We start from the raw sequence: 13,372 nt of genomic DNA, 5'->3' as shown, positions 1-13,372 counted from the left end.
TGATTTATGTGAAATCTGTGTGCATCCTTCCATTGACTGTCTTACAGTGTAAATAAAATAATACAGTGCATTATTACAGAAAAAAAAAAAAAAGAAAGAAAGAAAGCACATCAGGTCTCGAACCCTGGACCCCCAGCGAGGGAGGTGGGAGCCTTCACCCCTAGCTCACGACGCCTCATGAGAGATTTCCAATTTCATGTGTGAAAGTACTGCAAACAGCGGCCGGCCCCCGCCCCATTGCTGTTGGTTTATGCCTTAGAGGACTCGGACGCTCGCATTTGTAAAGCACGGTGTTTTCCTCCGCCTCCGGCTAGCCTGTTGCCCTTCCCCCATGGGAGCCTGCACAGATCATGCAGTAGACAGGGAGGGAATGCAAATGCTGGTCATGTGCAATACACAAACGCCCACTGTAGTACTGTTTTGCTCACTTACAGTACTGTACTGTAGGTTGCATTTAGCGTAAAGAATCGCTCCTGCAGATGTACTTTGATTTACTGTATGTGAAACCTGTGTGCATCCTTCCATTGGATGTACTGTATTGGAGAGAATTTTTTTTTTTTTAAAGTGAATGTCACGGGAACACATTAAAAATAAGGTTGGCACTTCCTTCCCATTGGTGTTGGTTTACAGTATGCCGTAGTGTACTCGGACGCTCATGTAATTGCATTTCAAAGGCACAGTATTTTCCATCGTCTCCCCCCTACCCCCATCGCCCTTCCCCCCTGGGGGCCTGCACAGGGAGGAAATTCAGGTCCTGTGCAATACACAAACGCTGAAGATCTACAGTACTGTTTTGCTCAGTTGGTAGCGTCAGAATACACTCATTTCATTCCCGCTGTTTAGGTGCATTTAGCGTAAAGAATCGCTCCTGCAGATGTACTTTGATTTATGTGAAATCTGTGTGCATCCTTCCATTGACTGTCTTACAGTGTAAATAAAATAATACAGTGCATTATTACAGAAAAAAAAAAAAAAAAAGAAAGAAAGAAAGCACATCAGGTCTCGAACCCTGGACCCCCAGCGAGGGAGGTGGGAGCCTTCACCCCTAGCCCACGACGCCTCATGAGAGATTTCCAATTTCATGTGTGAAAGTACTGCAAACAGCGGCCGGCCTCCGCCCCATTGCTGTTGGTTTATGCCTTAGAGGACTCGGACGCTCGCATTTGTAAAGCACGGTGTTTTCCTCCGCCTCCTGCTAGTCCTCCATTCCCATTATGCATTAGCGAACTCAGACGCTCATATATTTTAAAAGCACGGTGTTTATACATTGTACTGTACATTCTTCCTTTTACACAATTACTGTAGTTGCGTCTCCATACACATACTGTACAGTACTCCATACTTTTTCCACCGCCTCCCGTTACGCCTACAGTATTGCCAGAGCTGTAGATCAATCCGCCGCTATACTGTACGATCGAAAGTACTGGATTAGTGGAGCATTAGCGACACAGTGGTGGAGATGTGTAATGCATGATGAGTATCTAGATCGCCTCAACGCGCCTGCCTGTGATGAAACTCAGCTATCGCATTAGCGTGACTAAACGCCCGTCTCGGCGGAGAAACAGTCAAGATAAAGGTGGCTACATCTGTATATATAGGGATGTGAAGGCCGGCACTCTCTCCAAGATACAACAAATACCCAGGTGCCTCCAAGGTAAGTCTCTCGACTATGTACAAGGTAGAAAGCAGTGGCACTCTCAGGCTTTAGGAATTAATATACACAGGACACGGCGGTCTCTGCTTTACATATCGACGTTTCGATAATTTAATATCGTCATCAGGATCCTGATGACGATATTAAATTATTGAAACGTCGATATCTAAAGCAGAGACCGCCGTGTCCTGTGTATATTAATTCCTAAAGCCTGAGAGTGCCACTGCTTTCTACCTTATCTATCTATCTATCTATCTATCTATTTATTTTTTTATTTTTTATTTTTTGAAAAGCACCCAGGTAAGGTTGTTTTGGGTATGATTGGTAGTACTGTAAGAGCAGTTTGCAATCCTTTCTCCACTGGAATTTACTTATTGCAATACAGGAGAATAGATATATATTTTTTTAGAATTATAATTTTAGGCTTTTTGTTTTTAGCTTTTATTATTTTAATTTTACACTGGGGCGGGGCCCCTGGATGGTTCGATAGTTCACCCCTTTCAGATACAGCAGACAGAGCACCCCTTTCAAATACATAATAGAAATATATTTTTGGCTTTGGATCACACACAGAGGATATATGGTAGTAGTATACGGCAGCCTCTGTACTAGTAGTCAGAGTGACGCATCAATAGAAATATATTTTTTCTCTGGATCACACACACAGAGGATATGGGGGTAATTCAGAGTTGATCGTAGATGTGCTAAATTTAGCACATCTACGATCATTTACTCTAACACACGAGGGGATGCCCAGCACAGGGCTAGTCCACCCCGCATGTCAGGACCTGCCCCCCCACACACAGGCATCGCACAGTGGTAATGCTTTTGTCCAGGTTGCAGTTGCTGCTTGTGATGCCATGCAGCCACCAAGGCCCGCCTCCCCAATGGTCTGGACATGCCTCTGTTGTCCGGACCGCGCCCTCCCAACGGCGTTCTAATGCCTTTGGCATGCCCCCTCCAGCCCAGCAACCGCCTCTGCCTGTCAATCAGGCAGAGGTGATCGCAGCCAGTGAGATGCTGATAGCATCTCACTGGGCTTCTGGGGTGCACACGCGCAGTGCGGCCGCTGCACGTGCACACTCCGCAAAATAGTTCAGGCTGCGATCACTGCCGCTGCAGGGATCCAGTCTGAATTACCCCCATATAGCAGCAGTGTACGGCAGTACTGGTAGTCATCACTGAGTGACGCACCAATAGAAATATATTTTTTGCTCTGGATCACACACACAGGCTATATAGCAGTAGTGTACGGCAGCCGCAGTGCTAGTAATCAGAGTGACACACAAATTAAATATATTTTTTACTTTGGATCACACACAGATATAGCAGTAGTGTTAGTGTATGGCAGCCGCAGTTCTGAGTGACGAACCAATTAAATTAAATATATTTTTGGCTTTGGATCACACAGAGCTATATAGCAGTAGTGTACAGCAATACACAGCCACAGTATGCTAGTCAGTGCATTGTTGTACTGTGCAGAGCCCTACACAGTGACTGACACAGCACACCTACACAAACAGCACTGCTCTCTTCTGCCCCCTTTGCTCTCTCTAAAATAAACTGAATAAACTATAAAAATAGTTTATTCAGACGCAAATGAACGTGTTAAAACACTTGTGTATGCAGACGCAACTAATGTGTGAAATGAATAATGTAGCTCATTGACTTTAAAGTATGTACAGTGCACTAAATCAGCATCCGAGTCCCCTAACGGCATAAACGAACACCACTGGGAAGGAATCGCTGCTTGCATTACTTTTTCACATGAACTAGTGTATCTCCCATGCAGCAACGTGGGCTAGCGGTGAAGGATCCCGCCTCCCACGCTGAGAGTTCCAGGTTCAATTCCCAAAGTGCCAATCTATATTTTTTATCCCCCTGACATTCACTTTATAATTTTTTTTCTGTGTAATCCATTGAAATACATTCAATGGAAGGGTGCACACAGGTTTCACATAAATCAGGGTAAATCTGCAGGAGCAACTCATATGTACTTTATGAGAAGGGATTACTGCTACTGTACCATTTGTTCATCTATTACACATAAGACTGCAGTTCTCTATCTGATGTTTATAAACAGTACAGTATTGTGTTATACATTTATTCTAACCTGACCTCCATCCCTGTCTACTGTATGAACTGTGCAGGCTCCCAGGGGGGAAGTGAGATGGGGGTAGGGGGAGGTGGTGGCTTAATACCGTGTTCTGAAATATGAGTGTCCAAGTCCCTTAATGGTATAAAGGGGAGGGAAAGGGTGAGGGGGGATTAACCAGCAGAGTTCAGAGACTCTGTCAAAAATATTAATTGTCTGTCGAGTCCCAAAAAAACCCCAATAAATCAATAAATAAAAATTATGTGTACAGACACAAACGAATGTGTTAAAGCAATGGTCCATTGATGTTCGGTTTATGTGAACTATTAAATTAAATTCAATTAAAATGGGCTTAAAGCTTTATATCTAGGATTCTGATGGTCCATTCTGCTCTGAATTGGATTGGTATGGAAGGAGATATTATTAACTACTGGAAGATACCAACCCCAAGTTTCTGTGACCCCACAAGGCTCATGGCAAGTGTTGGATCCCATGGTGGGTCTGAATTAACGGGTCTATTATAGTCTATGAAAAAATGGGTCACTTTGCGTCCTGATATCTCTAGTATATCTAGGTGTCCCAGAGACTCGGGACTGGTACCATACAAAAGAGGAGACTCTTGGCTTTCGGGGTAGACCAACCACTAGTTTATGTGACACCGCACAGGGAAACGGTTAAGCATGGTGATTTGGCATCAAGGAACTTAGGGAGGAGCTTTTATCTCTCCTCATTATACTTATAAAGATAACACTTGTTGCTGTAGCCATTACAGCAGAGTACGTTACAAGCTGTTCGTGCTATTTAGTACTCAAATAGAAAATACTATACAGAGATAGATACTAAGGATCTTGGCATCCAGGAACTTAGTAAAGAGCTTTTATCTTTCCCCAGTATACTTAGAAAGATAACACTTGTCGCTGTAACCATTACGGGTGTAGTATGGTATGCCGGCAGCCGGGCTCCCGGTGACCAGCATACCGGCGCAGGGATCATGACCGCCGGCATACCAACAGTGTGGCAAGCGCAAATGAGCCCTTTGCGGGCTCCCTGCGCTCGCCACACCATGGGCATGGTGGCGCGCATCCAGGGGGTTGTGGACCCCCAAGAGGGAGAATAAGTGTCGGTATGCCGGCTGTTGGGATTTCGGCGCCAGTATACTGTGCGCCGGGATCCCGACAGTAGAGCAAACTGAAGACCACCCGCCATTACAGCAGAGTATGTTACAAGCTGTTTGTGCTATTTAGTACTCAAATAGAAAATACTGTACAGAGATACTGAGGACAGTGACTTGGTGACCAGGAACTTAGGGAGGAGCTTTTATCTCTCTTCATTAGACTTATAAAGATAACACTTGTCGCTGTACATTGCAAGCTGTTCATGCTATTCAGTACTCAAATGCAAAATACAGTACAGAAATTCTAAACACGATGATTTGGCATCCAGGAACTTATGGAGAGCTTTTATCTCTCTCCATTATACTTCTAAAGGTAACAATTGCTGCTGTAACCATTACAGCAGAGTATGTTACAAGCTGTTCGTGCTATTTAGTACTCAAATAGAAAATACTGTACAGAGACGCTAAGCACAGTGATTTGGCATTCAGGAAATTAGGGAGGAGCTTTTATCTCTCCCAATTATACTTAGAAAGATAACACTTGCCGCTGTATGTTACAAGCTGTTTGTGCTATTTAGTACTCAAATACAAAATACTGTACAGAGACGCTAAGCACAGTGATTTGGCATCCAGGAACTTAGGGAGGAGCTATTATCTCTCCCCATTATACTTAATACTACGAGATTTGGACACTCACATATCCCTAACATCAATAGACCATACTGTACCTATAATACATTCATTTGCATCTGTATATGCTGTACTATTTGCGTCTGTACTGTATGTACTGTTATAGACTGTATGGCATACTGTAGCATAATGTAGAATAATGAAATGGACCAGTAAAGTAGTTCTTACGCTGTAGTACAGTATTGTATTTTAATGGAGACCACACGCATGCGCATTGGTGATTTTAGAAAGTGACATCTGGTGGATGATCGCATGTATTACACTGAAAGGTAACACCAAATGCTCTGTGTTCCTCCCTATGACTAAACGCGCTTCCTTGCGCCCAGGCATGCTGTGTATGCCTGATCGTGACTAACGCCTCAGCAAGCCAAGATAACAGAGGACCCATCTGTATGACTGACTGACAGAAAGAATTATGGGAGTCTGCACTCATTTCCATCTGCCAACTAACAATGATTGCGTTGGTCATATTTTCAATATTATTCTGTTCATGTAGTGTCTTCATACATTGCAGATTGTTTTGATTTGCTATTTTATTGTACTATTGCTATACTATGTATTATGGCCATTTTCTAGTGTTCATCTAAATATCATGCCATGTACTGATGTTATTATTGTTAGCTACTATGGTGATAATATGGGCTTTCAGTAGATAATGGAATTTCATGCCCTAAGGATCAGTGGGTATCCCATGAATTTTTAGCTCAATTCTGGCTCAGCAGACCACAGAGTTTAGGGGTAAGAGAAAATACTTAACAATGACAAATCACAATACAGTGTCAGTGAGTATTTACTTTTACTGCCACTGGGCTAGAAATTAGGGGTATGTCACAAAAGTTAGCGGAAGGTGGGATGTCCTTAAGAAAGACTATAGGGACTTAGGAAAGAAACTGAAGGCAAGGACATCTAAGGTAATATTCTCGGAATTATTACCCGTGCCACACGCTAGTCCAGGGAGGCAGAGGGATATTAGGGAGGTAAATGTGTGGCTTAGGGATTGGTGCAGGAAGGAGGGGTTTGTGTTCCTGGAACACTGGGCGGACTTCTCAGTCAGGCGCCATCTCTTTTGTCGTGACGGATTGCAACTGACTGAGGGGGCAGCGGTGCTGGGGGGAAGCATGGTTAGAAGGTTGGAGGAGATTTTAAACTAGGAGCCTGGGGGGAGTGTTTAGCTAGAAACTACGAGTCATGCAGTGAGAATAGTGGGGATGGCGATAGTAAACGAAATGGGGGAGAAGTTGGGGGGAGGGTAAGAGCAGGCGGTAAGGTTACTAACAGGGGTACTAAAAGAGATTTTACCAAAGCACTAACCAATGACGATTACAGGTCATCATTGCTACATAAGGTGAAAGATGTCCCTAACGCAAGGGAAAATACTTATCTTAGTTGTATTTATGTAAACGCCAGAAGCATTACTGGTAATAAGGGTGAACTAGAAATACTTGCAGCAAGCAAACAGTATGATATTATAGGCATTACTGAAACTTGGTGGGACAAATCTCATGATTGGACAGTCAATCTAGAGGGCTATACACTGTTTAGGAGAGACAGACTAAATAAAAAGGGTGGAGGGGTGTGTCTTTACGTAAAGCCGTTTTTAAAACCTGATATACGGGAAGATATTCAGGAGGGGACTGTAGACACTGTCGAGACATTATGGGTAGAAATTGCATGCGGGGAAAAAGGAATAAAAAAGTTAGTATTGGGTGTATGCTATAGGCCGCCTGGTATCAACGTATCTGATGAGGAATTGTTACTAAAGCAAATTGAAAGAGCAGCAGGAGTAGGAGACATAGTAGTGATGGGAGATTTTAACTATCCAGAGATAAACTGGAAAAACGATTCATGTGATACTGCTAGGGGCAATATGTTTTTAAACACACTTAATGATAACTACTTAGTCCAACTAATTGAGGAACCAACTAGGTACAATGCAATCTTAGACCTGGTATTAACAAACAATGGGGATTTGGTATCAGGTATTATAGTAGGGGAACCTATAGGAAACAGCGACCACAATATGGTCACATTCAATAATATCAGTTTCTATAAACAGCCCTATACTGGCTCAACTAGGACTCTACATTTTAGCAAAGCAAATTTTGAAAAGATGAGGGTATTTTTCAGGGATATTGAACGGGAAGGTTTGTTTTTAGGAAAAAATACTATGGAGAAATGGGAGGTACTAAAATTCCTGCTAGCTAAAAATACACTCAAATTTATTCCTATGAGCAGCAAAAAAAGGAATAAAAATCATAAACCGATGTGGCTTAACAAAAAGATTAAGGAACTTATGGGCAAGAAAAGGCGAGCATTTAAAAAATACAAATCTGACGGGGAAGCAGAGTCATTTCAGCACTATAAGGAATGTAACAAAATTTGCAAAAAGGAAATAAGAGTGGCTAAAGTAGAAACTGAAAAACTAGTAGCAAAGAAAAGCAAAACGAATCCCAAAAAATTCTTTAAATACATTAATAGCAAGAGATTAAAGAAGGAGAGTATAGGCCCTTTAAAAGACAAGTTGGGAGTCTTAAGCAAAAATGATAATGACATAGCGGACACACTAAATGAGTTTTTTTCAACAGTATTTACTAGAGAGGACCCAATTCAGGGACGGACACACAATCTCAATAATGAGAATATCCCACTGATAGATACTTATTTAAGCGAGGAAGTAGTCTGTGACCGATTAAAACATTTAAAGATTAATAAATCACCAGGGCCCGATGGTATTCACCCAAGGGTTCTAATGGAGCTTCACTCTGAACTGGCAAAACCGCTATTTTTGATCTTTAAGGATTCAGTTATATCAGGTATGGTTCCCAAAGACTGGCGTATAGCGGAAGTAGTGCCTATATTCAAAAAGGGAAGTAAAGCTGAACCAGGTAATTATAGACCAGTTAGTCTTACATCTATAGTGGGGAAAGTATTGGAAGGTATTCTAAGAGATAGTATTCAGAAGTTCCTTGAAGTCAATAAGGTCATTAAAAGGAATCAACATGGGTTTATGAAGGACAGATCCTGTCAAACCAACTTACTTGGCTTTTATGAAACAGTAAGCGCAAACCTAGATCAGGGTAAAGACGTGGATGTAATCTTTTTAGACTTTGCCAAAGCGTTCGATACTGTAGCACACATGAGACTTATCTACAAGCTACAAGAATCAGGGCTATATGCACTTGGGTCAAAAACTGGTTAGATAATAGGGAGCAGCGAATTGTGGTTAATGGATCTTTTTCAACTTGGACTGAAGTGCTAAGTGGTGTGCCGCAAGGCTCAGTATTAGGACCGCTATTGTTCAATATTTTCATTAACGACCTAACAGAAGGTCTAGAGAGCATGGTGTCAATTTTTGCAGATGATACCAAATTGTGTAAGGCTATAAATACAGAGGAGGATGCCGAGTCTCTGCAGAACGACTTAGTTAAATTAGAAGCATGGGCAGCCAAATGGAGAATGCGCTTCAACACAGACAAGTGTCAGGTAATGCACTGTGGTAACAAGAACAAAAATTACACCTACCTACTAAATGGGGTAAAATTAGGGGATTCTGTACTGGAAAAGGACTTAGGTGTCCTCATAGATAGCAAACTAAGCAGTAGTACCCAAAGTAGGACTGCAGCAAAGAAGGTTAATAAGATATTAGCATGCATAAAACGGGGTATTGATGCTAGGGACGAGAGTATTAAACTCCCGTTATATAAATCACTAGTGAGGCCACACCTGGAATACTGTGTACAATTCTGGGCACCGTACTACAAAAAGGTTATCCTGGAGCTAGAAAAGGTTCAGAGGAGGGCGACCAAACTAATTAAGGGCATGGAGACGATGGAATACAAGGAAAGGCTTGAAAGACTAGGCATGTTTACATTGGAAAAGCAGAGACTAAGAGGGGATATGATCAACATCTACAAATATATAAGGGGACAATACACAGAGCTTGCGTGGGACCTGTTTTTGTCATAGAATTTAAATTTCACAAGTTCATTTTAGTGTTTTTCGTTGAACACATTAAGCAAAAAACAAAGCAACTGTGAAAATAGTAATGTTACTTACCCATTGCGAATGATGAAATAAACATTTCTTGTAAAGTCAAACTTGTTAGGAGATGACACACATGTTTCTACAAACAGCTTCAGATCAGGATTGGATGTGTTTAAGGTGGCTTGCAGGAACAAATCCTGATTCAGCTCCACATAGAATGGATAACGGTTCACTGGATATATGAAACTTGAAGACTGAAAAAATGTCAGGATGGCAGAGTAAAGGCCATACTGAATGAATGTGTTCTTTGTCGTGTCATCAGCAAAGTACAAGCCTTCTACTACAGCATGTTGATAAATCCGACACTTCAGGGTTTGACTTAATCTATTCCTGTAAATGACTTCAGTGTCTAATGAGTAGGTGGACAAGGTGTTGGTATAACTGAAAGTGTCATTTTCCACCTGCAAAAATAATTTTATGTGAATTGGTGATTATACAATAGCTATACGTCTTACTTTGCATATACTTTTCCTTCATCTACAGGTATTATAACATATTTTCAAATTACAGTATAGTACTTTGCTTATTGTAATGTTATTAAACATAAAGATATGCACTATTGGTGTTAGCTGTGTTTTATGTTTTGGGCGCAATCGAGGAGCTCACAAGACAAAAGAGAATGAGAATTTTCCCTGCACTGGTGTTTGCAACAATTTTATTTTTTATTATCACAAATTAAAAAGCATCTGAAAATGAAAAGAAGATGGGAACATAACATAATGTACTAGAAAGGGAACATTCTTGAAATGAGTACTTCACCTTCTATTAACCAACCCGTGAAATCTTTGAGACACAATATTTAAGAATATATAACCTGCAGTACAGTGGTGGATCTATGATGGGTAGAATGTGTGCACATAGGCTCAGAGGCGTCACTCACATCTTTTATACCCGATGCGGCCGATGCCGCAAAGGGGCGTGGCTTTGTGTGAGGGGCGTGGCCAAGAAAGTGCCCTCTGGGGGCGTGGCTTTACGTAGGGGCGTGGCTTCACACCCCGACTTGCATTTTCATCACTCCGGGGGTCCGGGAAGTGCGGGCTGCCCCTGGAGACTAGTGTGTCTCTGTTGCCTTCTCCTGCACAGTGACAGGAGCCGGGTTGCTGCACGTAATGTTACAGTGCAGCACCCAACTCCTGTCACTGAACAGGAGCTGTCAATTTGGTTTCACCCCTCGGCGGGTGACACCTGGGTGCGGGCCGCACCCCCCGCACCCACCTTGTGACGCCAGTGCATAGGCTCCCGTGTGAAGTGGGCCCCAACATGCACACTTTGCATCCAGTATAGCCCCCACTGGGTGCAAAGCAGAAGTTATATGTACTTGCTGTGGGCACCTATCTTTCAGATGATATATTCAGAATGAGATACAGCATGAGATTACAAAAACTCTGGAACTTTGTGAAAACCTCTCTTATCTTTGATGTATACATCATCTTTCTGAAAATACAGTATCATGTAGAAGATGGCCACATGTGGGCTCCCCGGGCTGTTGGATAAATTACAAATTAGTTACCACTGTGAAGTGTGACAATAGTACTGTACTATAATTGACAGCATAAATGTCAGACAGCATGTTCTAAATAGCTAAGATATTTGACCCCACAAGCAATATAGACTATTGGTGGTCATTCCGAGTTGATCGCAGCCAGCAACTTTTAGCCGCTGCTGCAATCAATAGTCCACGCCTATGGGGGAGTGTACTTTAGCTTAGCAGGACTGCGATCGCTTGTGCAGCCCTGCTAAGCTAAAAAAAATTCAAGCAGAAGTAGACAAGGGCTGGACATACTTACCCTGTGCGATGGATCCAGCTATGATGGGCCAGGCTTTGACATCACTCCTCCGCCCTCCGTTGTGCTGGACACGCCTGTGTTATACTCACCTCTCCCCGAAAACGGTCTGCAACAGTCCGGATCCGCCCATCCACGCCTCCTTCCTGTCAATCGTCCGTCGGTAGCCGCACATAACCCGGCGACCCCTGTCACCGGGCAACGTTGCGTCGCTGTGTGCGAACGGGTCGGAATGACCCCATTGTACAAGTATAACACATTAAAAGAAGTTGTCCACTTTTAGAAAACCCCAACTTACTGAACACTCTCCTATCATGGAACACATTCCCCAACATGACCTATTAGACTGTCACCAAATCCCACCATTCATCTAAAGGAAATGTGCTCTATTTGTACATATTTAGTAGAATACTCTTAAGGAGTTTTCAATAAATCTGGATCCCACAATGATCAAATGGAAAGTTCCATTGGCAAACTCCTATTTGCAAAATTAAGGGGCAGGTTAACATTGGGTGGGAAACCTCCATTTAAATTATTCAACCTGCAACATTAATTATTTTTAAACCTCCCTCTAGAAAAACATGCATCAAACTGTGAAGCAGCTGAAAGTAACTTTCATAATATTAGTTCTACACAAAGCACCCTGACATGGGGGGAGATTTATCAAAGCCTTCAGAGAGATGAAAAGGAGAGAGATAAATTACAACCCAATCAGCTCCTGACTACCATGTTACAGGCTATGTTTAAAAAATTATAGTTAGGAACTAATTTGTTGGTATTTTTTTTCTCTCCACTTTATACCTCTCCAAGGCTTAGTACATCTGCCTCATGGTGTCATAGGGACCAACTACCCCAGACATTAAAATAAAATGGGAAGGGGATCAATTCTGCAGGTAGGCAGAAAAGATAGAAAAAAAACTTTGTGGGGGCACACTTCTGATTAGTATAAAATATAACATTTATAATAAATTGGGCTGGGTATGGAATCCCATTGATCGTGTTCCCTAAGGTCAGAATATCGACCCTGGGATCCTGGCCGCCAGAATGCCAGCAGCGGGGTGAGCTCTAGAAGCTGCACTTGCCTCGCTGTGCCTCTCCCGGGTTCTTTTCCAACTCTATGAGTGTCGTGGACACCCATGAGTGGGAATAGCCTTGGTGCAGCTGTCAGCATTCTCAGCAGGTGGGATCCCAGCGTTGGTATTCTGACCGCCAGGATCCCGACCGCCGGGATAGTAACTACATACCCTGTACATCACCATTGGATTATTCATGAATGTGCTAGAAGCTTTGTGAATATCTATATACTAGTATATAAAACTTGATGTATATGTTTTTTAATCATGAACCTGGAAACATTGGCACAAGAAAAAATAAAAACACTTTATGTTACCAAACAAATGATAAAACAACAAATCATTAATATAGTACAGCTGAAGGTCAAAAAAAACTTTGATTAATCCAAAAAATGTTCAGGTGATTTGTGGTCCTTTCCAGCGTCCGTGTTTCTGCATAATGATGAGATAATGATAAGATAGGTAGATATATAGGAGTCGTATACTTTCCTACCTGCATCATTGTTAAACATCTCTGATAGGGGATGTGAAACTCCAACCATTCTGACATAACCCGAGGGCGGCATGCAGGATCATTTAGATAAATATCATTTATACTATGTCCCAGAGATTGAAGATACCTAAGAGATATCCGCACATCCATGTAGTCTGAATAGCATGAGAGAATGACTGCAAGCAGATAAAAATCCCAGAATTGTTATTAGTAATTTATAGTATAAACATTTCAGGATATGCACAGCTAGGTATTTGCAAACATAGGGGATTATTCAGAGTTGGTCGTAGCTTTTGCTAACTTAGCAAAAACTGCGACCACTGAAATCACATGCTGGGGTCGCTTAGTACAGGGCAAGGCCGTCCAGCATGTGTAGCACCACCCAGCAATGTGAACGCAATTTAATTGCGATAGTATCCCAAAAA

The 13,372-nt window shown here is 42.2% G+C and overlaps 1 protein-coding gene across 14 annotated transcripts in view; it reads right to left on the bottom strand.

Moving 5' to 3' along the window:
• Nucleotides 1-13,372, bottom strand: part of LOC135056544 (deleted in malignant brain tumors 1 protein-like) — a 244,276-nt gene that overhangs the window by 12,009 nt on the left and 218,895 nt on the right. For all 14 annotated transcript variants that reach the window (XM_063961862.1, XM_063961863.1, XM_063961867.1 and 11 more), the window contains 2 exons: nucleotides 12,948-13,123; nucleotides 9,610-9,998 (listed from right to left, as the gene is read on the bottom strand). In XM_063961862.1, coding sequence (XP_063817932.1) covers nucleotides 9,610-9,998; nucleotides 12,948-13,123 — 565 coding nt within the window. The remainder of the gene's footprint in view (nucleotides 1-9,609; nucleotides 9,999-12,947; nucleotides 13,124-13,372) is intronic.

Source organism: Pseudophryne corroboree, chromosome 3 (assembly GCF_028390025.1).
Source record: "Pseudophryne corroboree isolate aPseCor3 chromosome 3, aPseCor3.hap2, whole genome shotgun sequence".
NCBI lineage: Eukaryota > Metazoa > Chordata > Amphibia > Anura > Myobatrachidae > Pseudophryne > Pseudophryne corroboree.
This window is presented reverse-complemented; position numbering and strand designations above follow the sequence as displayed.